The 24,935-nt window shown below is 44.4% G+C and overlaps 1 protein-coding gene across 1 annotated transcript in view; it reads right to left on the reverse strand.

The window, feature by feature from the left end:
* TNFRSF8 (TNF receptor superfamily member 8) overlaps positions 1-24,935 on the reverse strand; it is a 256,447-nt gene that overhangs the window by 101,360 nt on the left and 130,152 nt on the right. The window contains exon 8 of the mRNA XM_086921280.1: positions 14,449-14,474. Within this exon, the coding sequence (XP_086777406.1) occupies positions 14,449-14,474 (26 nt within the window). The remainder of the gene's footprint in view (positions 1-14,448; positions 14,475-24,935) is intronic.

The following is a 24,935-nucleotide window of genomic DNA, read 5'->3' on the forward strand; positions in this document are numbered from 1 at the left end:
CAATGCCCTCTTGGTCAGCTTTACTGTTCAGCCTCTATATGTCGCGACAACTGCAATGCGCAAGCGCATTGGCATAGGTCGAGACCTAAAAACGAGTCAAAACTGGGAGGTCAGAAAGCAAAGACAGGGGAAACACGCCAAAAGATGCAAGGTCTAACAAATATGCACTATGTTATACTTATACATGTCTGTTTTAATCATTAGTTTATCATCAACTAATTTTCATTGGGTAGATGCGACTTTTACGGCTAATTGTGTGCTGATTTTGGCATTTTATCTGATCAGAATCGGGTCTTGTTCTTATTTGAATGTGGTCCGAATTTTCATAGTCAGAACGTTTTTAAAATACATATGCCCTTAAACGAAAAAAAATGGAATTCCCTGGCCTGCCCCCTACTCAGCCAAAGATATCAACTAACCCACTAAAATAACATGCTAGCACGCTTAATTAACAATGAACTTGAATTAATTAGAGACCAGGGTTAAATAGATAAAGCATGTTAATTAGTTTGTGTTAATTATATAAATATGCAAATTATGCATGTAGACTGATCTTAGTATGGAATTAGTAGTACACCCCAGCTGGAGCCAGTGGGAGAACATTTCGGAGCTCTGTAATCTATTTTGTCAGTTGTCCAAGCGCTGAAGAATGACAGATGACTGGAAGTGTGCGTGTTACCTCAGCGTGCGCATGGCTGAAACGTGCTCCACCTGGAGCCTATTACAGAAGAGCATTTAATCCTTCTGCCGTCATTCCCAGGGTGGCGATGGGTTATTATTCTGAGATCTTTGCAGCAGCACAACTATACCGTCGATGCAGTAGACAATTTGCCTAAGAGAAGGCACTCGTGACCGCATTTACAACTCGTCTTTCCTACCGTTATTGGCAGGAAGAAGCTCTCTGCCCTGCTAGCTGCCCTAATAGTTGGCAAGGGTTTACAAAAGGCCCTGAGCAAGATTGGATCAGATACCTGAGATATACAAAACAATCTGCGACTATGGATGAGGAACTATGACTATGGGTGAGGAGGTGTGACGTAGAGTTGGCACCATTCTGAGGGAAACATTCGGGACATTTGTTCATGTTTTGAGATTCTGGAAAAAACAGGAAAGCATAGGTCCCAGGGTAACATGCTGCCTAACAAGCGAAGGATAACATTGTGAGCGTGTGAGCATGCACCTCAGGTGTACGGGCGCACACTCAAAGTCACACGGTGTGCGTTTCCATGTGCCGTGAGCGTGCACATCGGACATCTAGGAAACTCGTCATCAAGAAAAGGAACTGAACCTGAGGTGAGGCGGGCCGCAAACAGGAAGCAGACGGGAGCCTACCCCGCGCTCCTGTGCCCGTGAAGCCAGCCAGAAGATTTGTGGTGTGTGAGCTAGCGGGCTTCCGTGCTCATGGAGAGCCCCACCTGCTGCCGACCCCGAGCCGCTGACCCTACACACCTGAGGAGGAAAGACCGGCCTGGAGAGCAGCAAGGGAGTCCTGAGTCAGCCCGGTGAGTAGGGGGACATGTAAACACTGTTTTTTGGTGCATCAGGCTAGCGAGACAGGAGATGGGCACTTCGAGTGTGTGGATGCGCGTGTGTGACTGAGTGTGTGGATGCGAGTGTGTGACTGTGTGTGTGTGTGTGCGCGTGAGCCCGTGAGTAGGTTGGGGAGGGTGTGTGCGCGTGTGTGTGTGAGCGTGTGTGTATGCAGTGTGTGTGTGTGTGTGTGCGCGCGCGACTGAGAGAGGCATGGCTGACTTTCTGGCAATCTGAGACAGGAGATGTGCACGGCTCCGGGGGCTGGGCGTGCGCGCCCACGATGTGAAATCGACACGCGTGCCCCGGTCTGTCTCCCATGAGAGGCAACTCCACGACAATAGGTCTCGAGAGCGAGACCTAAAAAAGAAAAGTGGACTCACATTAAAATACCATCATTGAGGAAGCAGAAAAAAAGACACAAGTGAGAGATAAAAATGAACAAAAGGAATCCACAGAATTTGGTATCACGTCTAGTGAATGCAAATGTTATAGAAATAAGAACTCCTCAAAGGATCTCATATTAAAAGTGCCATGGACCACATTTGATGATGAATCCAGTTTGCTCAGGGTACCCGGTGGTGCTTCTTGATTAGTGGTGCTGAGATCCAGGGCATAACTCTGATTGAGTCTTGCTCTAAATAAGACCTTGCATGTGTCATTCTCCTAGCACCCAGCCTGAGTCAAAGGAAATCCTCAGATCTGCGCCCCCAGAGTTGTGTTAAGGCCGGACCAGGCTTTCCTTAATAAACAATGCAAAACAAATGTTTTAAAAAGAACTCTTTAACCCCTTGATCGCAGTGCGAATTTCGCCGCGGTGCAGGAGAATTAATGAGTGGGCGTGTTTCGGATGGCCCCTGGCCTTCCTGCGCACACGCCCGGTGTGATGTCTGATGGCCGGGGGCCGTCTGAAGCACCAAATGGGTTAAAGCTATTTGTTTTGCATTGCTCATTTAGAAGCGCCTGCAGCTCCCTAGCAACAAAATCGGCCCCTTCTCAGTGAACCTGGACCACACCCCGCCACCCCAGCAAAAAATGCCTGGTAGCCAGCCCGCCGACGACACCCAGCTGGTGGTGGCACTGGACAATGAAAGCGGTCTGAGTGCACAAAATTTCAAACAGACGCTTATTGAGATCACCAGCTGGATGACGGCGAACTATCTCCAACTAAACGCCGGCAAAATGGAGGTGTTACTAGTGGGTAAAGAAACAACTGCCTGGGGGAACAGGCGGTGGCTAGAGACTCTCGGCCAACCACCTGAGTGCAAAGACCATGTAAGAAACCTCGGAGTCTGGGTGGATGCTGCCCTGAACTTTACTCACCATACCAAAAAATTGGCGGCTACCTGTTTTGGTATTTTACGCAATCTTAGACCGATGTAAAAAATTTTCGACCACCAAACCCGCCAACTAGTGGTGCAGTCACCAATCCTGTCAAGGCTAGACTACGCCAGCTCCCTCTTGTTAGGGGCAAATGTAGCAGAGAAATCTAGACTCCAGCGAGTCCAGAACGCCGCCGCCAGAGCGCTGACTGGTCTCCCGCATCATAAGTCAGTGTCCACTGTCCTCACGAAACTCCACTGGCTCCCCGTGGAAAAAAGGATCCACTATAAAACCCTTTGCCTTGCATTTAAAATCCTCAAAACTGCCTCCCCCCCATGCTATGTCCACTTCTCACAACCTATGTTCCCCGACGCACGCTGCGTTCAGAGGGACAGAACTTGGCCGTAGTGCCTGCTTCAACTTAGCAAGAATGGGCGGACGGTCATTTAGATACCTCGCTGCAAAACTCTGGAATGAACTTTCTATTCAAATCCGAGGAATAGAAGATCTACTACCCTTCAGGAAAGCCATAAAAACTCACCTCTTCTGTTAGTGTGCAATTTCCCTACTATGACAGCACAAACACCCCCTGCCTGTGCAACTTCATGCAGCGAGCGCCGGGACGCCCCTTGGCTGGGGCAGCCGTGCGCGTTACAAGTTCATATAACATTAACATTATGTTCTCAGTGGTGGGTATTATTGACTCAATGAAAGATCTGGTGTGGTAGCAGGCAGGCTACACAAAATAGATGGCTTCTATTTTTTCACACTTCGTGACTGTTTTTTAGAACTTCTAAAGTAGCCAGTTTGCTGTGTTTTAAGTAGACAGTCCTGGGGAAGGGCCATGTAGCCTGAGATGGGGGAGCAAGGGTGCGCTCAGCCAACTGGACGTTTAAATAGGTCAAACATAGTGCTAAAAATGCTACAGAGTGGCTCCAACTAATATTTTGGAGGGCAGCAGTTACCAGCAACATTCTCTTGTGGAGGATTGCTCCTTATGTAAAGAGGAGGGAGTCGCGTTTGACAACAGCCAATGCAGCCTTGACAGCGGGGGCCAATCGGATTAAACCGAGGCTACAAATCCCCTCATCCTCTTGGGTTTTGGATCACAATTCCCCTGTAGGATTTAATAATCCAGTTACAATCACATTTCTACTAATATTACCATATAATTAATTGATTTGGCTGGTGGTATTCATACATAGATATGTCAAATAACTATGTAAATATTAAAATTGTTGTGGCTGTCCAACCCCAACCATGTCTAGACTTTAATATGAAAAAATCAAATCTGGTTAAGTACAAAATGGTGAATCATCATAAACTTTCCTTTGACCTGCTTGATGTGATGCCCGACGAAGAAAGGTACAGCAACATCTGTTATTAATTTTCCATAAACAAAACACCAAGAAATAAGGCTTAGGGGTAAAGGTGATACATATGGTGACAAGCATGGGCCTGTGACAGCCTTGTAAACAGGAATGTCCACTGCATGGTATACGGACACGTCCACCTTCCCGGAGTGCCACTAGTGCATATGTATGTGGTAGCCTGACTTTTATTTTAGCCATGATGTCTTAGGAATCTAAGCTTATGCACAGTGGCCTAGCTCTCCCTACATCAGTCCTGGATATGTCCTGTGACCTGGAGGGGCAACACTATACAAGTTCTCATTGCAGGCAGTGAACTACTGTCACTGTCGGGATTATAGAGCAGAGAGTGGAGATGGCAACATACCTTGGTTAAGGGAAATCAATAGTGTGACTAGAACTTGTATCTGTGTCACTGAGGTTGAGACCCACTGGCCAACCTATGTTAAGTTCCACTTTTATGTGCATGCCTAGAACCCTTGTGCTGACATCGCCTGTATGTGTCAAGCATGTGTTTGTGTGCAGTGAGTGCAACACATGCATGGTATATGAGTGAGCCAGAGTAACGGTGATCTGTGGAGTCCATTTTGGATACTCCTGACCTGTCCTAGCACAAGTGGGAGTGCAAGGACTGTGCTCCCAGACAGTGGAAGTGTATTGTCTGCTTTCCTGTAGATGCAGCAAGGGGACCCATACACTGATCGGAGGAGTATGAAGACAGGACTAACTTTAGAAATTCTATGAGGCCTTTTGGTTAGCAAGAGGCTGCTGATTAGTCTTCCTGAGCATCGCCATTTGGTGGATGGTAGAGACGAAGAGTGGGACTGCTGAGTCTGCTGTGAAAGGTGAGTACGTTTTCTAGATTAGGCCTGCCCTTTTGTCTGTCGCTGATTACTACTTCAGATGGGTTAATGACAGCCAGGTGCAAAAACTTCACATCTCTTTGTGCCTCTGTTATGGGTGATCCAGGATGGAGACAGACCCGGTACTACCTGCTTTCATAGACATCACTTTGCAAAAAGGCTCTGTATGGAGAACAGCCTGAAGATGGCACCTGAGAGGAGAACCCCCCCAAACTGGTTCTATAGTTTGAGACTCTGGAAAATGAAACCCAAACCAACCCACTTCATTCCAATTCCAAGTCCTTTCGAACTAAGCAAAGGAGTGCTCCACAGACTACTCAGGAGACTGGTATGTACCCAGGGTTGGTGTCTGCCTGACAGCTAGCGGTAAGGGGACATTACCTGAAGTCTGAGCTTTCTTCTCCAGAAGTTGTGTATCTCCCCTGAAGCACACAGAAGCCTGCCTTGTCCTGCTGGAGGACAGGCTGTCTAGGAGGAGTGATTTTGAGAGTGTCCCTGGTGGCTATGGGACATCTAGGGAGAGTGGACTATTTGAAAACAAACTAGGGGGAATCCTTTAGCTTGTGGGCCCTCCCTGTTCTCTCATCTCAGTTCCCGGCAGGAATTTTTTGCACTGTGTTCCCTGCGGACCCAGTCAAGTCTGCAACTGCATGATTGCTGAAGAACCAAAAAGGGATGTTTCTACATGACTGCTGTCGGCCCAGAGGGGGGCTGCAACTGCATGACTGCCATTGGTCCAGATGAGAGCTGCAACTGACTATTTGCTGTAAGCCCAGCGAGCGTCGAACCTAACTTTAATCTAATTGGATTGTGACCCTCAATATTCACACATACCAACCCACAAGCTGTACCTGTTTCAGCCCAGACAGCACCACTTCACACCAGAGAGACACCACTGCAGCAGTGGCTGCGCCTGCACCTGCACAGGCCCCGTAGCTGCAACATCTCCCTCAGAGGCTGGGTGGGGGTGCTAATTGACGAGGCCTGTGCCAGGCTCCAACACTGCAGCTTCCTTAATGGCACACTACTAGCCCTGCTGGGTATGTGGGAACGTCCTCCCCAGGGCAAGGCAGAGAATGAGGACCCACTAAGTGTTACCCATCCGGAGAATGAGTAAGACCAAATGCTCTCAGGAACACGTGCAATATTTAGTGCAACTATTCTTGTATAGAGAAGCACTGAGTTAGACACTTAGATCACTCTGTTGCTCGGCTGTTAAGTGCTGAGCACGGGCACCTCAACACTGCCTCCCTGAGTAGTGCGTAACTGTTCGCCCTCCCTACACTGACTGCCAAGTCCAGAGAGGGTATTATTTGGACTAGATTGCAGAGCCATAGTAGGATGGACCCCAGGGCAAATGACCTCATCCTCCACAGTAGCCCCTACCTGGCCTGAGGCCCCTCGCATAAGGTCTGGCAGGCAGCATCAGTCACATGTCAGAGCCTCTGCAAATAGTTAAGCAATGTCAAATATCTCCAAGCACCAATATTTGAAGGTATTTGTAGGCTATTTTTGCATCTTTGCAAGTATGCTGAGAAGCACTCTACACCAGTCCCATGAGTAGGGTGTGGAGAGTCATCTGTGATGTTGGATGAAATGAAATGAAATAAATTAAAAATTGCATTTATATAGCGCGCATAAACTACCCTGAGGCCTCGCAGCGCTTTGTCTGAGACAGAAGGAAAGCAGGAATTTCGTGCTAGAAGATTGTACCAAATAGGTAGGTTTTTAAAAGTTTCCTGAATGCCAACAGATTATTAGTCCTTCTAAGCGGGAGGGGGAGGGCGTTCCATAGCTTTACAGCATTAAATGTGAATGAGCGACCTCCCCAATGAGCTTTGTGTATCTTGTTTGCGGTAGCCAGATGGAGTAGGCTAGAGCGCAAGGCTCTGTTGGGGAGGTATGGGGTAATCAAAGGATGCATTATGGTTGAACTAGTCTTCCAGATTGCTTTCTGCGTAATACACATAGCTTTGAACTGGATCCTAGCTGTTATGGGCAACCAGTGTAGCTTCTTAAGCACAGGCTTCACAGATTGCCTCCGTGGGATTTGATAGAGCAGTCTGGCAGCACAGTTCTGTGTGACCTGAAGTTTATTAATTGTGGCCTTTGGAGTTCCTAAATAAAGAGCTTTACCGTAATCCAAGCGGGAGAGTATTAGGGCCTGAACCATGACTCTCCTCGCCTGGAACGGAAGAAGGGGGAGGATTTTCCGAAGCATCCTCATCAAACCGTAACATGTAGATGGTGGCCTGGACCATAAAGTCCAGGGAACTGTCCAACCAGACTCCCAGGCTCTTTATCTGTGTCTTAGGGGAGAGGAGGGGTCCCATACATTCCGGCCACATAGGGAGCAAGATGTTGGGTGCGGGGTTCCCTAATAACATAATTTCCGTTTTTTCCCCGTGAAGTCGGAGACAAGAGAGCTCCATCCATTTGGCGACCGCCTCCAAACAGGGGCCCAAGGTGCTCGACGACCCCCCAGTCTGGTTTAGTGAAACCACAAGTTGGGTGTCGTCTGCATAGGTGACAATTTTGACGCCAAAGGGATGGACCACCTCCGCCAATGACCTCATGTAAATAATAAAAAGGGCGGGACTCAGGGCAGAGCCCTGAGGCACACCACACATGAGTGGCTGTTTAGTGGAAGCAATGTCTCCCAAAAGACCTGGAAGAAGCGCTCTTCCAGGAAGGAGGTCAGCCATGTCAGTGCCACGCCCGACACCCCTATGCCACTCAGAAGATGTAATAAGGTGACATGGTTAACCGTGTCGAACGCGGCACTGAGATCTAGTAAAACAATGGCCGCCTTACCTCCCTGGTCCAGCAAACTCCTTGTCTCCTCAATTACTGCTAATAAAGCTGCCTCAGTCCCGTGCTGGGGACAAAACCCCGTTTGGGATGTAGAAAGCAGTTGGTTAGATTCCAAGTACTGGACCAATAGGTTGTTAATATGTTTCTCCACCACTTTGCTCATCCAGGGCAAGAGAGAGATGGGTCAATAATTGGACAAGTTGCTTTGGTCCAGATTCGTTTTTTTTTAGCAGGGCTCTAACCATCGCACATTTCCATGAAACAGGAACTATGCCAGAGCCAATTGAGGCATTAAGGACATCAAGGATTCCTGTACGGATTGTATCAATGACCTGATTAAGGATTGCGGAGGCGCTGGGTCTCTCGGGGAGCCCGAGGTGACCTTGGAAATTATTTTCTCCAACGAGGCAGGGTCTATGGGAGTAAATTGTTCCAGCCTGCAGCTAGCCAAGGAATCGGGACTGACAGTTCTAGCTATTTCTAGCTTGGCAATATTAGGGGTAAAAGAGGCATAGATGGTCTGAATTTTTTGCTGGAAGTATGTTGCCTGGTTATTGCATCGTAACAGTGCTCCCTCTGCGGAAACCACTTCTTGGGGCGGGGTGATCAGTGATTTGGCTATTTTAAAGATCTCCTTGGGCGAGTTGGCCGCTATGTTAATTTTGGTTTCGTAAAAGTAGGCTTGCGCTGCCTTACTTTCCGTTTTGTAGAGACGGACCGCTGTTCTATAATCTGCTTTCTTATCTAGAGAGTAGTCCCGTCTCCACCCCCTTTCCATCCTACGACAAGATAATTTCAGGTCCCTTAGTCTAGCTGTAAACCATGGGGCAACCTTTTGTCTCTTTATGTGCTGCAGCCGTTCTTTAGGAAGAACTAGATCAAGAGAATTCTCGATCCAGTTATCAAAGTTTCTGCTGGCCTGGGTGGGATTAGAGACCTTTACTGGCTTGAGATCTGCAAGGGCAGATTCCCAATGAGTGGAAGAAAGTTTGGACCATTTCCTACCCCATTGTTTATTTGGCTTCTGGATAGATATGTGTTTACACTACTCACAGTTATAATATCTACGGAAGAGACTCTTTTGGAGAACAGGGATAGGAACAGTTCTGGTCTGAAGGATACAAAGTAACACCTGACATGACCTCACATGTAGCTTAAGAAGGAAAGGACAATTGTGTTTAATAAAGTTGAAGGGCCCGATTCACAAATGTAAAGCGAGAAGAAAGTCTAACTTAACGTCTTTCTGTATTCACAAAGGGCATTAAATACTTGTAAATGCCCTTTGTGGATACCGCAAGTCGACCTTTACAATGACTTTCAGTATTCATAAAGGGCCTTTACGAGTAGTAAATGCCCTTTGTGAATACCAAAAGTCGTAAAGTGAGACTTAGCGCCGGGACGTCTCTTAGCTGGGGCAGCTGTTGCGCTCTATAAATTGTTTAACATTAACATTAACTTTACCTTTGTGAATCTGGCCCAAAGTGTTTTCTCATGTGCTGTTTGGTTTCTGAGGAGTAGATGGTTTACATTCAAGGTAGCTTGATCATGGAAATCTTTATTCTGACGGTGGACAAAACTGCTATAGACTTTCTTGATAAACGAAAAGCGAAAGATGGTGAGCGGCTTAATACTCATTGTACATCATAGTCCTCAAACATGACAGTGGTTTCTCAGGCGTGGTCCGATCATGCCTTTGTCTCCATCAACCTTTCAAACCTAAATTACAAACCAACTACTAAGTACCAGAAAGAATACTTTCCCCATTTCATTTAGGCACTTTAGAAACATAAGGACTGAGACCGTTGAGTCAATGTATGGGGCTGTCATACCCAACCAACAGCAAACCCTGAAACATTGATTGATAAATTCTGCCTCAACATTTCATCCACTCTAAAACCACCTGTCCACCCCAAAAACCCAAAGTGGGTCTCTAATCCATCAACAAGTGGTCCAACTGAGAGCTATCTAAGTAAAATGTGTAACATTAAAGAAGAATTGACTAAGTGACACTGTAAAAATAAAAAATCCACCACTACAGCCCAAGGAAAGGGTATCACAATGCCATCAACACTGCCAAAAAACTCATCTTGCCTAATGAATGCATGAGGAATAAAAACAAAAAAAGAAAATCTGAAATACCTGTCAGTGTGAAGACCTTCTTGAGTTCTTCAAACCTAAAACTGCCAGTTGCCAAAAACTGAGACATCATCACGATTTCCTCAGGTGTGCCTATTTACCCTCCATTGTCCCACCACCACCATGATCCATGTTCACCTACTTCAAATCTTTGGAAACCAAAGCAGTGCTAAACCTGGTTTCCAAAACAACAATTTCCAACGTTCCTAATGTCCCTGCTCAGAAGCATGCCTTAAGCAACTTTACTTCCTCTTGTAACAGATACCACACATTTGATTGGTACCTCCTTCATCTTTAGAATAAGCCCTGGACCTATCAAAAACACCATCTGTACAACCATCCTGAAAAACAAGACAGTGCCCAATTATTGGCTTATCTCAAACCTGCATTTTATCAGCAAAGTCTTGGAAAGGGAGGTAATAAAACAACTTCAAAAGTATTTGGAATCAAACTATCTTTGTCCTAAATATCAGTCTATATTCCGATCTCTAAGAGGTAGCAAACCAAAAAACTCTCTGGATGAGGACAACAAATTGCTCTCAAAGCAATTGACTTTTCGACTACTCACGATACTGTTAATGATTTGATACCAATGGATGGGCTGGATAACTGGGCAGCATCTCTGGACATGTGCTCCTCCAATGGGTCCAATCCCTCAATCCTAACTGCAGCCAGAGATTCAGGATCAAGTGTGTCAAACTGTCCATGCTCTGTGTCCTGTGGCATCCCTCAAGGCTCTTTCCTCTCCTTCTTGTTCATTATAAACATGCAAAACCCTGGTACAGCTTTTTGAACAGTATCAGGTGAACTTCCAAATGTATCCAGAGGATACAAAAAATCACTTTTACTTGGAAAATGGTCCAGAGAATCCAACCAATATGATTTTGTGCTTGGACCATCTATTTCACTGAACAAAGGAGAGTTTCTTGAGAATGATTTGTTCCAAGACTGATAGCCTATCACCAGACAGACTGTGCCTAAATCATTACCCTTTGAATAGCCCACCAATCATGGAACCATCAATTGACCTCACATTAAGTACAGAACCTATGTATTCTCTTTGATGCCAATCTCACTTTGATGCAAGTCAACTCTGTGACTAATGGGATTAGCCTGCATCTCCCCCTTCTCTGACCAATTCTCCGTATCAACCAAGGAGTCAGCCTGAGGGAAGACCTTCTTCTGATATGACACGACATCTGCAACATTATCTTTTCTGGTCTCCCTAAGAAACATATTAGAAGGACACTAAGGCTTGATAATCACGCAGCACAAATGTGCCTTCATAACTAGGGCCACATCAAGCATGCCCTTAGAGCACTTCACTGATCTCCAGTAGACACCAGGTTCAAACTTAAAGTCCATATTAGCTCTATCTACTGAGAGCACCTTGAAAACCAGGATGTGCAAACTGCACAATGACTACCAATCAGTTGAATGTCTAAATAGGGCCTTCACCGGAGCAGCACCAAGAATATGGAACTCTTTCCCACCCACTATCAGAAGAATCCCGTCTCTAGCACGTTTAAAAAAAAAGGCCAAAACCTTTCTCATGGGTAAATTCCTCATCTAAGGCCGGCCTTCATCCACCACTTTGGGACAGATGAATCTAAGACTGTTGCCTCTCACCCAGATCACCATTCTCCCCGCCGAGAACACGTGGGACCTTTGTTTTTACTGACTTTAACTGTGATTTGAACCATTCACCTGTATCCCCCTCTTTCCCTTTGTTCTTAGTACCATGCCCCCAGCCATCCTATCTGTTGATTATGTATTTTTATGCACTTTAAACTTTGTTTATGATCACCACTGTACACTTTGTAAAGCACTCTGATACCCTCACGGGTCAAGTTTGCGCTCTATAAAACACAAAATAAATAAATAACTAAATGTATATTTGTAAACGGACACAAAACTCTTGTTTCATGGCTATTATTAAGACAGGTCTCATTCTGTAACCCTCAACGAACAGCTGTGAGGGTGCCTGCCAGGGACAGGTGACCTTCTTCTAAGCTTTCGCATTACCAGTAAATCAAATGTTTTTTTTTTTTAAAGCAGCCTGTGTCCCTTTATGGGACAAGTGCTGCTTTAAAAAAAAATGTCATGTTGTGAAGACATCAGGGGGATCATGCAGTGGCTCCTATGCCATTGCCTTTGCCCCCTTCTGTTTTTATACATTTCAGTAAGGTTTTCAACCCCTTTCAACCCGGTATTTAAATACCTCTGGACAGAGGGAATCAAAATTGAATTGATATAATGTTCAGAACATTTACTGATTATTAACTATAGGGACAAAGCAACATTTTATGAGTGGCTTTTTATGTTTTTTTCTTCTTGCAGTCATTTTTAGGTCTTGCCTAGGCAGCACATGCGCAGTCTCTTTGAGACATGCTGTCTTCAGTATGTAGGGTTTCATTCCGCCCCTTGCTGCTGATTCATTCACTTTTGTGTTGTTCGTAAAAGCGTGCTTTTGTTTGGTCTATTGGTCTTATCTCTCCCACCTTCCTGTGTAGTGCTCCTTCCCTGGATTATTGGCCTATTATGGCTATCCTTTCTCTCGAGGCTTTTTCCTTTTCTGTTTGCACACTCTTTTTTTTTTTAGCAGCCTATATGTTATTTTTTTTACTGTTCCTGCTTCTTGGCACTGTTTTCTCATGGTTTAAAATGCAGCCTGCAGCCCATTTGTTCATGTTTTACACTGCGTTTTGTATGGCTTTTAAGTATTCCAGCCTTCATGTTTGTTTTATGAATGTTGTATATATGTTCCTTCCTGCGCACTTTTTTCTTCTTTGCTTTTCCTCAGCTCATGTATCAGAACAGCACCCGCTTCATGGACACTGCGCTTCATGCTCAGGATGGTAACACAACTCTGTGCTCAGCTGATGGCATTAGGTTTGCTCCTCAGCTCGTCTCTGGTCCACTCACAATAAACCCAACCAATTGCATGGATTTATCTGCCTCACCACAGTGTAGGGACCCCTTCAGAATATGATGAACCCCACCTCCCTCACAACACTCATCTCACAGCGTCCACCTCCCTATAGTGTTCACATCTCCTGCTCTGCCACTGGCAGCTGCCCCCCACTCTCTTTTTCTTTATCTTCCTCTTATTTCCTCTCTTTCTATCTCTGGCCCGCTCTTCCTATCTTGCTGAAAACCATGACTTCAACAAACAGTTCTTACCATCTCTTTAATCTCCTTTCTTTTATTTGTTCTCCCGTGAAATGGATCCAAAAGAGAAAGAAACACTTTGGCTGCAAATGTCCACTTTTTGTGAAATTTTTCTATTCCAAAGTGGTCTTGGGACGGAGAGTAAATAAAAAGGTTCAAAATAAGGAAGTGTAAAAAAAAGAAATAAAGCTAGACAGAGTGGTCGAAAAGTGGCCAGATTGGTATTATTCACAACCACACACATAGTAGCGCCACTTTACAGAGTTTGTCATTGAAGCGCTACTTTAGTGTTCTCGTTTTTTTTTAAGAACATTGTTTTCCCCAGGTGGCGAAGTGCACCATTCTTGGAGGTACTGCAATACCTGGTTGATGCGTGAAGTGGAAAACGCTTAGGTTTGCTCATTGGCTCGTCTTTGGTCCAATCACAATAAATCAAACTGATTGCATGGATTTATCTGCCTCACCAGGGTGAAGAAGCCCCTTCTGAATATGATGATCATGGCCCCCTTCCACCTCACCACCCTCATCTCTGCAATACCTGGTTGATGCGTAGAGTGGAAAACGGTTAGTGTGGTCCTTATCAGCTGTTTTTCTTATTTTAGTTTATAAAATGTGTACCAGGGCCCTCTGTTCAGGGATGTGGTCTTTTTAAACCATACTGCTTAGGTTTTGTAAGCATATATGCAATGGACACTCAAACCGGTCCTATCCAGGCCCTGTATTCATGTCCTTAACTTTTCAGGTAAAGCAACTCATTGATTTCTGAATAATGAGTGTAAAAAAATTAAGGTAACCATGTTCTTTCTGTTTAAATGTCACATACTATACTCAATCTTGCATTCCCTATGAGTGTTGGCTTTTTCCAGGATGTGGTTACTTTTTGGCAATGGCGCTACGCAAATATCATCACTCCACTGCATACAAAAAAACTAAAGTAACAAACATTGTCATTTTCAACAGCAAGAGCTCTAACGTTCACAAATGCGAGACCGATTGCATTGCAAATGCTTGTTTAGACTTGAACCCTGGCCAAAATGTGGGGCAAAACGTACTCCAGGATTTTATCATATGTTTCTTAAACAATACTCCCTCAAGGGCAGGTTATGGGGTTGCATGGCATTATTAGTGAATCTCCAAGCATGCACTTTGCAGTCTGATCTAGCCCCATTCCTTCAGATGCTCCTTGATCACGGAGATTAGAAAGAACGGTAATACAAGAGAACATAGGAGCTCGTACTTACACAGCAGTCCACGGGTCGACCACAACCTACAATAAAACAGAAGACATGGGTCACAAATTGTAAGGCTTCTGGTCAACACGTGCTACAGAATCAACACAGCTCCCGATATGGAAATAATACAAAACAGTGACCCGGGTCCTGATACTAATGACAAAAGCTATACAAAGATTCGCTAGCACTGAATTTTGCGAAATTCAGGGAACTGCATTTTTTTCATTTTTTATAGTGTTTGATCAATTGCTTTAAACGGTGACGTTTTGCAGAATAAGCAATACTTTCTGCACTGTCAGCTTTTCGCAAATATATAAACTGTGGGTTTTCTACTGGAAGCTTTAATACAGGAAAAAGCTGTGCAAACGCTGATGTCTTCGGAGTATAGTGCCAAATGCAGACTTACTGCCAGATTCATCAAAGACCCGTTTTGCGAGTCTTTAATAGCGATTCATAAGGAATCGCTATTACAGACTCGCAAAACGGGATTCATGTAGGAATCGCAAAATAAAATGCGATTCCTACACATTCCTTATTTGCGATTAGCAAATTGCTAATCGCAAATAACGATGCGATTTCAAGGGTGCTAGGGGTGTCCAAAGGACACCCTGTAGGACCCCTGAAATGTAATCTACATTGGCGTTGCGCACACACATGTCCAAAGGACATGTGTGTGTGCAACATGCAACTTAGAGAAATGCATTTAAAAGCATTTTTCTAAGTTTTCGCTATTTACCACGAGGTTTGACCTCGCGGTAAATAGCAGCCCGAAATTGCGAATTCGCAATTTATAAATGGTTAATGAATTGCATTTAAGGAATCTCAAATAGAGATTCCTTAAATGTAATTCCTCGCAATTTAGCGAAATCGCATTTACCGATTTTTGCATTTGGGATGATGAATCCCAAATGCAAAAATTGCGCTCGCAAAGGGCCAGATTCTCAGAATCTGGCCCTTTGCGAGCGCAATTAAGCTTCATGAATCTGGCTGTAAATGTCATTATTTTTAAGCGGTTATTTCGTTTTATATCTATATATTGTTTATTTTAATTAATCAAACACATATCGCATTCATGCTGGATACAACTCAGCAGGTGTTGATTTATTACTGGGCTGTTGACCTCGGGGCACACATGAGGTGTGAAGACCTGATGAGATTTGAACAAATAACGTGAAGAGCTTGGTGTATGTCAAAAGGGAGAGTCAGCAGCATGGAATACACAGACAGGCATTAAGGGCCTGATTACAAGTAAAGGTGCTATTTATCAAACCTGGTAAATAACAATACCCCAGGTATCTTTACTTTAAGGGGTGTGATAAATAGCACCCATAATGAGTTATTGGGGAATAACATGCAGATTTTGGTGTTTGACACAGGATAATCTGCATGGTACTGTAAATAATGTACATATTTTCCCTGTTAAATTTTGGCAGGTTTGAATTGCCTAAATTTAACAAATGTTGGGCTAGTTAATGCATCCGATAATTATCCTATGTATTAAATAAAACCAAACTCGTAAATTCATCCCATGCATAAACAGGGGCTTACACACAGGATGGTTTTATTCACCCAACTTGTAATCAAGGCCTAAGTAGGTCCCCTCCCAGAACCTATTTGTCTGGACTGCGCTCAGAGCCACAAACCTTGGTACGCCACCCTCCCTCCGCTACAATGCCATTACCCTCCACATCCGCAAGTCTGGCTGCTGCTCCACACGCTGCTGATTCGTCCACCGGGAGCATTCTCTTGCACTTCTTGCAAGTTTTGATGCTCCTAGCCACAGACAACACTCACCACACCAACAGCCCCCAACACCCCATTTGCTCAGACTCACAATCCTGAAACCACATAAACAACCCTCCACCATTCTATGCATGCTCCTCACCACCCACTCACTCACCAAAAACATCACAGAGATCTGGGCCTTCTGCACAACAATGCCCCTGGCCTGCTTTTCCCCACGGAAACCTGGCTGAACCCTGCACCAGCACATGACATTGCCACAACCACTCCACCCCACCCCTGGCTGCAAAATTCCAAGGCAAACAGACTTCACAAGCCTTAAGGTGGAATCTCTATCATCCACAAGAGCACCATCAGCTGCGCCACATCTACAGACACCTCATTCTGGAACTCCTGTCAGTCAAGCTCCACATCACAGCCAACTTCAACTTCACCAGGACCATGCAGCAACTTCACCAACACCATCTTGCACTTTGTCCCAATACTCAACCTCTATGCCAGCAATTACATCCTACGCTGAGACCTGAACTTCCAGCTGGAAAGCCACACTGAACCTATTTCAAGAGCCCCCATTGAAAACCTTGGTAGCCTGGGCCTAAGCCAACGAGTAAAGAGACCTACCCAAGACGCCAGACACCTCCTGGACCCTATTTTCACAAACAGCAGCAGCATCTGAAGTGACAACCCCACTTTAGTCTCTTGAATAGACCACACCCTTGTCAAGCTCACCATCCCTGTTCCAGTCCAATGCTTATGCATCAGAGCCAGAAAAGCCCACCGCAACTGGAGCAACATCACTGGCAAAGATTAGAACACCACTCTCAACACCCACCAACTTGAACACAGCAATAGCCTTCCTAAAGCCATCAGAATTTCAATAACTGGATCACCTCCTCCGCTACGTTCCTGGTGCCCTCAAATATAGCATACAACAAGATTGAGACCCCAGGCCATTGGTACACGAAGGAAGTTAGACTGATGAAACATCACTACAAACAGCTGTAGAGTAAATGGAGAATGAGCCAGGGCAATGCACAGGAGCATGATTAAATATGCCCTAAAATGCTACAACCAAATGATCTGGACCACTAAATGCACGGCTCTGGCAGACCGCATCAATGTCTCCACCAACAGAAGCAAAGACTTCTTCAACACTGTGAAAGATTTGACCTCAGCATGGGCCACCTCCAACTCGATCATACCCTTGCATTACCTCTGCAACAATCTCTCTCAATTCTTCAGCAACAAAATCATTGCCATTTACAGCAACTTCAGCAAGCAACCAAATCCGACACACCTCGCCAAACATCTCCCTCTCATATCCAAAGAACGAATGCTAATCACATGGCCCATCATCACCCCAACAGAGACTGCACCAACCATGAGGTCCATCCACTCAGGGGCTCCATCATACCTACTTCAACCATGCCTATGCCGGAGGCCTGCAACCCATCAGTGCCATGCTCACACACATTCTGAATGCCTCCACCTCTTCCACAACCTTCTTGGATGCTTGGAAACATGCAAATGTACCCCCGTTGCTGAAGAAACCTTCTACAGCCCCTTCAACGCCCGCCAACTACAGACTGATCTCCCTGCTACCATTCCTGGCCAAGGTCTTATAGAAAATCAACAACAGACATCTCACCAAATACCTCAAGGATCACCAACTGCTTGACACTACTCCGTCTGGCTTCAGACCCCACAGCAGCACTGAATCTATCCTCATCCTGCCCATGGATCAAATCCACATGACTCTGGACATAGGAGACATCATCCTCCAGGACATCTCCGCAGCATTTGATACAGGCTCCCATCTCATCCTCATTGAACGCCTGCATGACACTGGAATCCAAGGACACATATTTCGATGGATCTGCTCCTTCCTGACTGTAAGGGCCCAGTCATTCAGCCTGGCATTGTACACCTCGGAAGCACGAAACTTCATCTGCGGAGTTCCACAATGATCCTCCCTGGGTCTGACCCTCTTCAACGCATACATGTTCCCTCTAGCTAGAATCATCTGCTCTCATAATATCAATGTCATCTCCAACGCTGAGGGTGCTAGAGACCACGGCCACGAGATGGTCACTCTCTGTTGAGGCTCTACTGGCTGGAGAGTAAAGTCTGGCATTTCTCCACACTTGTTGATGCATTGGATGAATTTTACGACATATTTTAGCCCCCCGTTGTGTGAAGTACCGGGTGATAGTCTGTGTGGCTGGGTTAACCTGCTGAGTGCAGCCGAGTAAGAGTTGATGAAGCTTAAAGAGAAAATTACTTTATAATTGTGCCATTTTTCACAAAGAAAAAAATAGCTAAGGGACATATCCTATATTGCTCTCAACCCAAATCTTAGCCTACCCAAAAACAGCTATGTGGCTATGTGGATATAGTGACATAATTGTATTTTAGTTTTGCACATGAGAGAAGTGCGCACACAGACACAGTTGCACATGAAGAAGTAAAATTAGAAGGGAACATTGTTAGTACGTAGCTCCTAATTCCCTTCAATTCGCAAAAAGTCTGTGTGCACTCTTTAACCACTTTAACCTTGATGTCTTAGACTCGAGGGAATCCAAGCACTTGGGCAGGCAGTGTGTCCGCATGGGGCACGAGAACAGGTATTATGATGAGCTTGGGGGTCATTATTAGGCAGCGGGGAAAGCTTCAGCCACACAGATAGCCAGTGTGAGGAGTTAGCCCACCATGGAGGATTTCAGGCTCCTTCACCCTCACTCCATCAGCTTTCATGGGCTTCACAGACCCAGCACCTAGAGAAGATTTGGCTGTACCTTTCCATGTTAGGCATATTGAAGACACCACTCACTACCAGTTAAAAAAGGGCCTGTGTTATCCATTAGCCCCAATATCCAGCCCCTGACCCCATTAACACAGTCCATAGGCTCTGGGCCCAAACTGATGGCCCTAAGAAAACTAAGACAACTGCTCTGACCTGTTTCCAGCTGTGAAACTGTAGCTGCTTCCTTATGAATAGAGCAGCTGACCAGAGAACCCAGAAAAATTGATCATTATCAATACCATGTAAGGAAACTGTTGCAGTGGTGGCTCCTCCAATAAGGCGTAGGAGCGTCACCCCACTGCTTTCAGCAGTGGAAATAAAGGAAAAATAAAATGATAATAACTCATTGTAATTTTCATTGTATTTGTTCCTGCTTCAGCCGCTTTGCGGGGAGGGCCTGCTCTGCTCTCAGAGAAAGGGAAGGAGTAGTGGGCGCTCTGTAAAGTGTGCATGAATGTTTGGCAGGACCCTCGGGTCTCCCCCCAGGCTGCATTACAGGGAGCCTGGGTGGAGAACATGCCCAGGCTCTCTTTCCCTGGCTGAGCACCGAACCACAGCACTCTGACCAATCACTGTGCTGTTGTAATTGGCTTAGGTGAGCCTGGGTCTTCCCGTCGTGGCCGGAGTGGAGGGACGATGACGAGGGACAAGGAAAGACGCGTCGAGGAGGTATGTTTTTTTCCTTTACCCCCTTAATGCCCTCTCAACCCCCCCATCCACCCCTCCACCCTCGGCTCACCACCCCTGATCCGTGGCAGCCGCCACTGAAGTGTTGGGACCTATATGAGAGGTGATATCAACTTTATTTAGGATTACTTGATGTTAAAACTCAGGGGCATATTATCAAGGGGGTTTATCTCCGCTTTTTTGGCTTTAAAAGCCAAGAAAGCGGAGATAAAATTATCTCCCTATTACCTAGCTGTCGCTAACACCAGTTAGCGACAGCTAGTAGGAGATAGCGACCATCTTGGGCCCCACTTTGCATGTCAGTGATATTTATCACTAATGACATGCAAAGTGGGCGTGCCAAGATGTTAGCGACTGAAAACAGTCGCTAACATCGCTATCTCCTATTACCAACTTTTGGAGATATTCGCACTAAGCGCGAATATCTCCAAAAGCTAACACCTGCCCTGAGCAGTTCTTAGCCATGTTATCCAATGGGGGGTGGATAACATGGCTAAGAGCATTAGCTCGGTAATGCATGAATATCGCTGACTTTTCAGCGATATTCATGCATTGCGGCGATTTTAATCGCATTTGCGATAAACCTTGGTAATCCCATGGTTTATTTGCGGTAAAAATCGCCGCAGCTCTGCGGTAAAGTTTTGTCTCTAACCAAGCAATAGCGATAATTATCGCTATTGCTTGGTAATATGCCCCTCAGTTCTCTCACTTTATTAGATAGACTGATGAAAGGAAGTCGAGAAAATGTCTAAATTCAGTAGCAGAATTCGATTGTGATGTTGAATCCTTCACTGATAACAATGAAGGAGCTCAGATACTTCAAGTCAAAGATTCCAACAACGGATAATCAAAATGAAATAGGAGAGATGTCAGAAAACCAGGGTCTCCTAAAATACTGCATAGAAATCTGACGATTCTGCTCAAAGGCAGATGGAGTTGAATAGATCTGCCAAGCAGGATGCACAGGTTCAGTAATCAATTGTCTCCTGATAAGTAAACTGAGACGGGAACTCTGGTGGGTTTTGACTCTATCAAAGGATTGAGAGTGAGCATCATCTGCTAATATTGACAAAATAGGTTGCTAAGGGACTCTGCCATGAAAAACCGAAATAGGAAGTGGTCCCTGAAACGACAAATAACCTGTGTCTGGATAATCTATAAAAACAAGTTATTGGATCCCAGAGTCAGAAATTGATACAATTGAAGACTGACAGTTCCTTGACCCAAAAAAAGGTTGTGACTAGTTCAAAGTTAAAAAGCCTGGAAAGAGGTACATTAACTGTCTTGTAGAGCGAAAACAGCTCTTTCGCCAATATAATAAGGGAAGCTTATAAAGCGCTTGGTTACGCAGAAGCGTGTCCCCGCGCCACAAATGAAGAACTCTGGACAGTGTTAGGGAGTGAGCCCAATTATCTGGAAAACAAGTATGTTTTTAAGTTCTTACGAAAGCTGGTTTCAGATGGGTCTAGACGGAGGTAAAGAGGCAGGGAGTTCCAGTTCTTCGCTGCCAGATGGCGAAAGGAGTGTCCGCCCATGCAGGCCCTTTTAACTCTAGGAACCTTAAGTAGGCCTCCATGTGAGGAGCGCAAAGCGCGTGATGGTGTATACCTGGTCACTAGGTTCTGGAGTGGAATTGGCGTTTTCCTAGCAAGGATGCGGTGACAGATACAGAAGGCTTTGAATTCCACTCTGCTTTTTACTGGCAGCCAATGGAGGGTTTTAAGAGCGGCCTTGGTGTCCGATCTTTTTGGGATTTTTAGGATGAGACGGGCTGCCGCATTCTGTAATACCTGGAGGCGATTTATAGCCTTACAGGTGGCTCCCAGGTACAGTAGGTTGCCGTAGTCTAGGCGTGATGTCACAAGGGCATGTACCAATGTTCTCCGTGCGGGCATAGGAAGGAGGTCAAGGACCTTCCGTAGAGTTTTTAAAACGCTAAAGCAGACACCCGCCACTTGGTCTATTTGGGGTCCAAAAGACAGGCCAACATCGAGCCATACGCCAAGGTTTTTGACTCCCTGGCGGGGTATGGGAGCCTCACCCAGGCATGGGGGCCACCACGCCGATGACCAAACAGATGGATTCCCCCCCACAACGAGCACCTCGGTCTTGTTGCCATTTAATTTGAGGCAGTTGGTGGACATCCAGGTTGCAAGTACATATAATAAAATAATTTATAAGCAAATGCAATGAGGGTTGTAAGTAGTAGAAGTACAACAATATGAACAGAAGATGGGAAAATTATGAAAAGATGGGATCCGTTCAACGTCTTCGAGCACATCTATAAAAAAAAATTATACGTTTGGTAAACTTGTCATAAATGGGTGCAATCTACACGCCCATATAAGGGAATCACATATTCAAATGAGAAGGGGATTAGAAAACTTGAAAATGGTGCGGGAATGGAATTTACAGAATATTTAGCTCTGAAAAAACATAAATTCAGAGGGACACCCAAAAAAGGAAATAAATGAAAAATTATTGTGTGTTTAGTGTTTAGGCTGATGACCAAAAATAATGCCTTTGGGCATCTTGAAACCGTAAAATGACTGATGGTGGGAAATGTTTTGCAAGAAGGAAACCATAGGCACTGCCTGTAAGAGAGTTCAAAACTAATAAAAATTATATGATGTACATTATGACATGTAAGTTTGTCAATACCCAGTGTTTAAGTGAAAAAGTCACCCACAAACCAATTTAGAAAAATATTATTTCATTTATTTATTATAAAGTTTTTTTTCTTTTTCAAGAAGATTCAATTATATCTTTTGTTGATGTTCTTTTTACGTATAAAAATATTATTACATAACAGATAGTAATTGATGAATCACATACAGGAATTATAAAAACAGTTATAGACAGACAGTAAGAAAATTGAACAAGTGGTGTTAGCAATACGGCAAGATGGTTCACAACGCGCGTTTTGGCCTAACTAGCCTTCCTCAGGTGGCCGTGTATTGCTGCAACCGAAGGTATCCAGACATATGATATGTAAACTAGAAAAAGTATTTATAATATTCGCCAGCTCTTGATTGCAACATTGGTTGTAATACAGGTGGTCTTCATGTACTTATAAATCTCTAAAAGTCGCGTTTTCTAGGTTCATGTAAAATTCCGCATCCGTGGTTGAAGGTATGCCAAATTGTTTGTAAATAGCCGTCCTGAATTTGGAATTGGTGTTCCAATATCGCTTCGCTTCACTTTTTTCCTCTTCCTATGATGGAGGTGCTCTAGGCGTTCGTTTTTCGAGTCGGCCGAGAGGCTCGTTTCCGTTATATAGGGTCGCTTTCTTCTTATAATTCTTTTGCTTATGCATCCAGCCATCTGCTACGCACCACGCCGGATCCGCCGCGATGTGGCTCTGAAAGCCAAACACCGAGAGGCTCTCGATCGAGCAAAAGAATTATAAGAAGAAAGCGACCCTATATAACGGAAACGAGCCTCTCGGCCGACTCGAGAAACGAACGCCTAGAGCACCTCCATCATAGGAAGAGGAAAAAAGTGAAGCGAAGCGATATTGGAACACCAATTCCAAATTCAGGACGACTATTTACAAACAATTTGGCATACCTTCAACCACGGATGCGGAATTTTACATAAACCTAGAAAACGCGACTTTTAGAGATTTATAAGTACATGAAGACCACCTGTATTACAACCAATGTTGCAATCAAGAGCTGGCGAATATTATAAATACTTTTTCTAGTTTACATATCATATGTCTGGATACCTTCGGTTGCAGCAATACACGGCCACCTGAGGAAGGCTACTTAGGCCGAAACGCGCGTTGTGAACCATCTTGCCGTATTGCTAACACCACTTGTTCAATTTTCTTACTGTCTGTCTATAACTGTTTTTATAATTCCTGTATGTGATTCATCAATTACTATCTGTTATGTAATAATATTTTTATACGTAAAAAGAATATCAACAAAAGATATAATTGAATCTTCTTGAAAAAGAAAAAAAACTTTATAATAAATAAATGAAATAATATTTTTCTAAATTGGTTTGTGGGTGACTTTTTCACTTAAACACTGGGTATTGACAAACTTACATGTCATAATCTACATCATATAATTTTTATTAGTTTTGAATTTACTTGGCTATAGACCGTTTCCAACCTGATTTACTTCCCTATGTATAGCAAGTATATTAGTACGAATATATAGGGGTCCCCTACTTTCAAAAATAACTGCCTGTAAGAGAGCCAGCTGGTCGAGAATTACCATGATGTTTACAAAATAGGACGATGAAGGATCAATTTGTGATTAGTCATTGAATCCTCCATATGTTTCCAGTGAAATCTTGACCCATGGAAATTAAAACTACTGAAAGAATGGATGGAGGAAAACATACTACATGACACATAGGCAGGCTTGCTGAAAAGAGAAGCTGGAATATATGATTTATTTGACTAAACACCCAACTTGAGAAATAAGAAAAATAAAAAGGAAAATAAAGACCCTTGTCTTTATTTTGGTCACTCCTTTTTCTCTGCTGACATAAGAATAAAGTGTTAGAAACTTGTCGATGTGTTCATACCGTTCACTGCACTAAACATGATTAAACTGTTATAAATCCGTTTTTGATTAAAATATGGATTGGAATCAAGACTACAGAAAATATATTAAGTTCTTTCTGGGTGTTGTGATGAAATCAAATCAGTTTCTAAAAAATGCCTGTTGAAATAGGTTTTTTGCGCGGTGTACATCGGGGAAAGAGAAAACATGTCGTCTGGCGCCATCTAGGGGTAAGGTATGCCCACACAAGCACCCTCATTTTAAATGAAGACCGCAGGGCGGCTTGCAATTGAAGCAGCTGTGAGTAAATATTGCTGATGTGGAGCGGGGTCTGGAAAAAGCAAGAGGCAAAGTGGCCACTCTGTCACCTCGCTCCTCTCTAATGGTGGCCCTGGTGGATCTTCTGTAAAACAAAAAAAAACAATCCTTGGGATTTAACTGACACTATTGTCTCAGTTCTCCAAGTGTATCCCCGCGAAAGACAATTCCCGATGCTCCATCAGTCAGTCATGTGGTTTTGTGTGGTGACGCCGAAGACCACTTTAGAAAACTGGTTCAAATAAAGTAACCATCATGTGATATTTGGGTGGAATAAATCATGATTATAAGAGGAGAAGGAAGAGGATGCAGCAGGTGTGTTATACTTGTACTCATGATCTGCGGCCATATTCTGGAATATAATGTGCTGGATTCCTATAGAATGCTGGTTGTTGTTCTACACCCACCAGAACGTTATAATA

Source organism: Lissotriton vulgaris, chromosome 5 (assembly GCF_964263255.1).
Source record: "Lissotriton vulgaris chromosome 5, aLisVul1.2, whole genome shotgun sequence".
Classification (NCBI taxonomy): Eukaryota; Metazoa; Chordata; class Amphibia; order Caudata; family Salamandridae; genus Lissotriton; species Lissotriton vulgaris.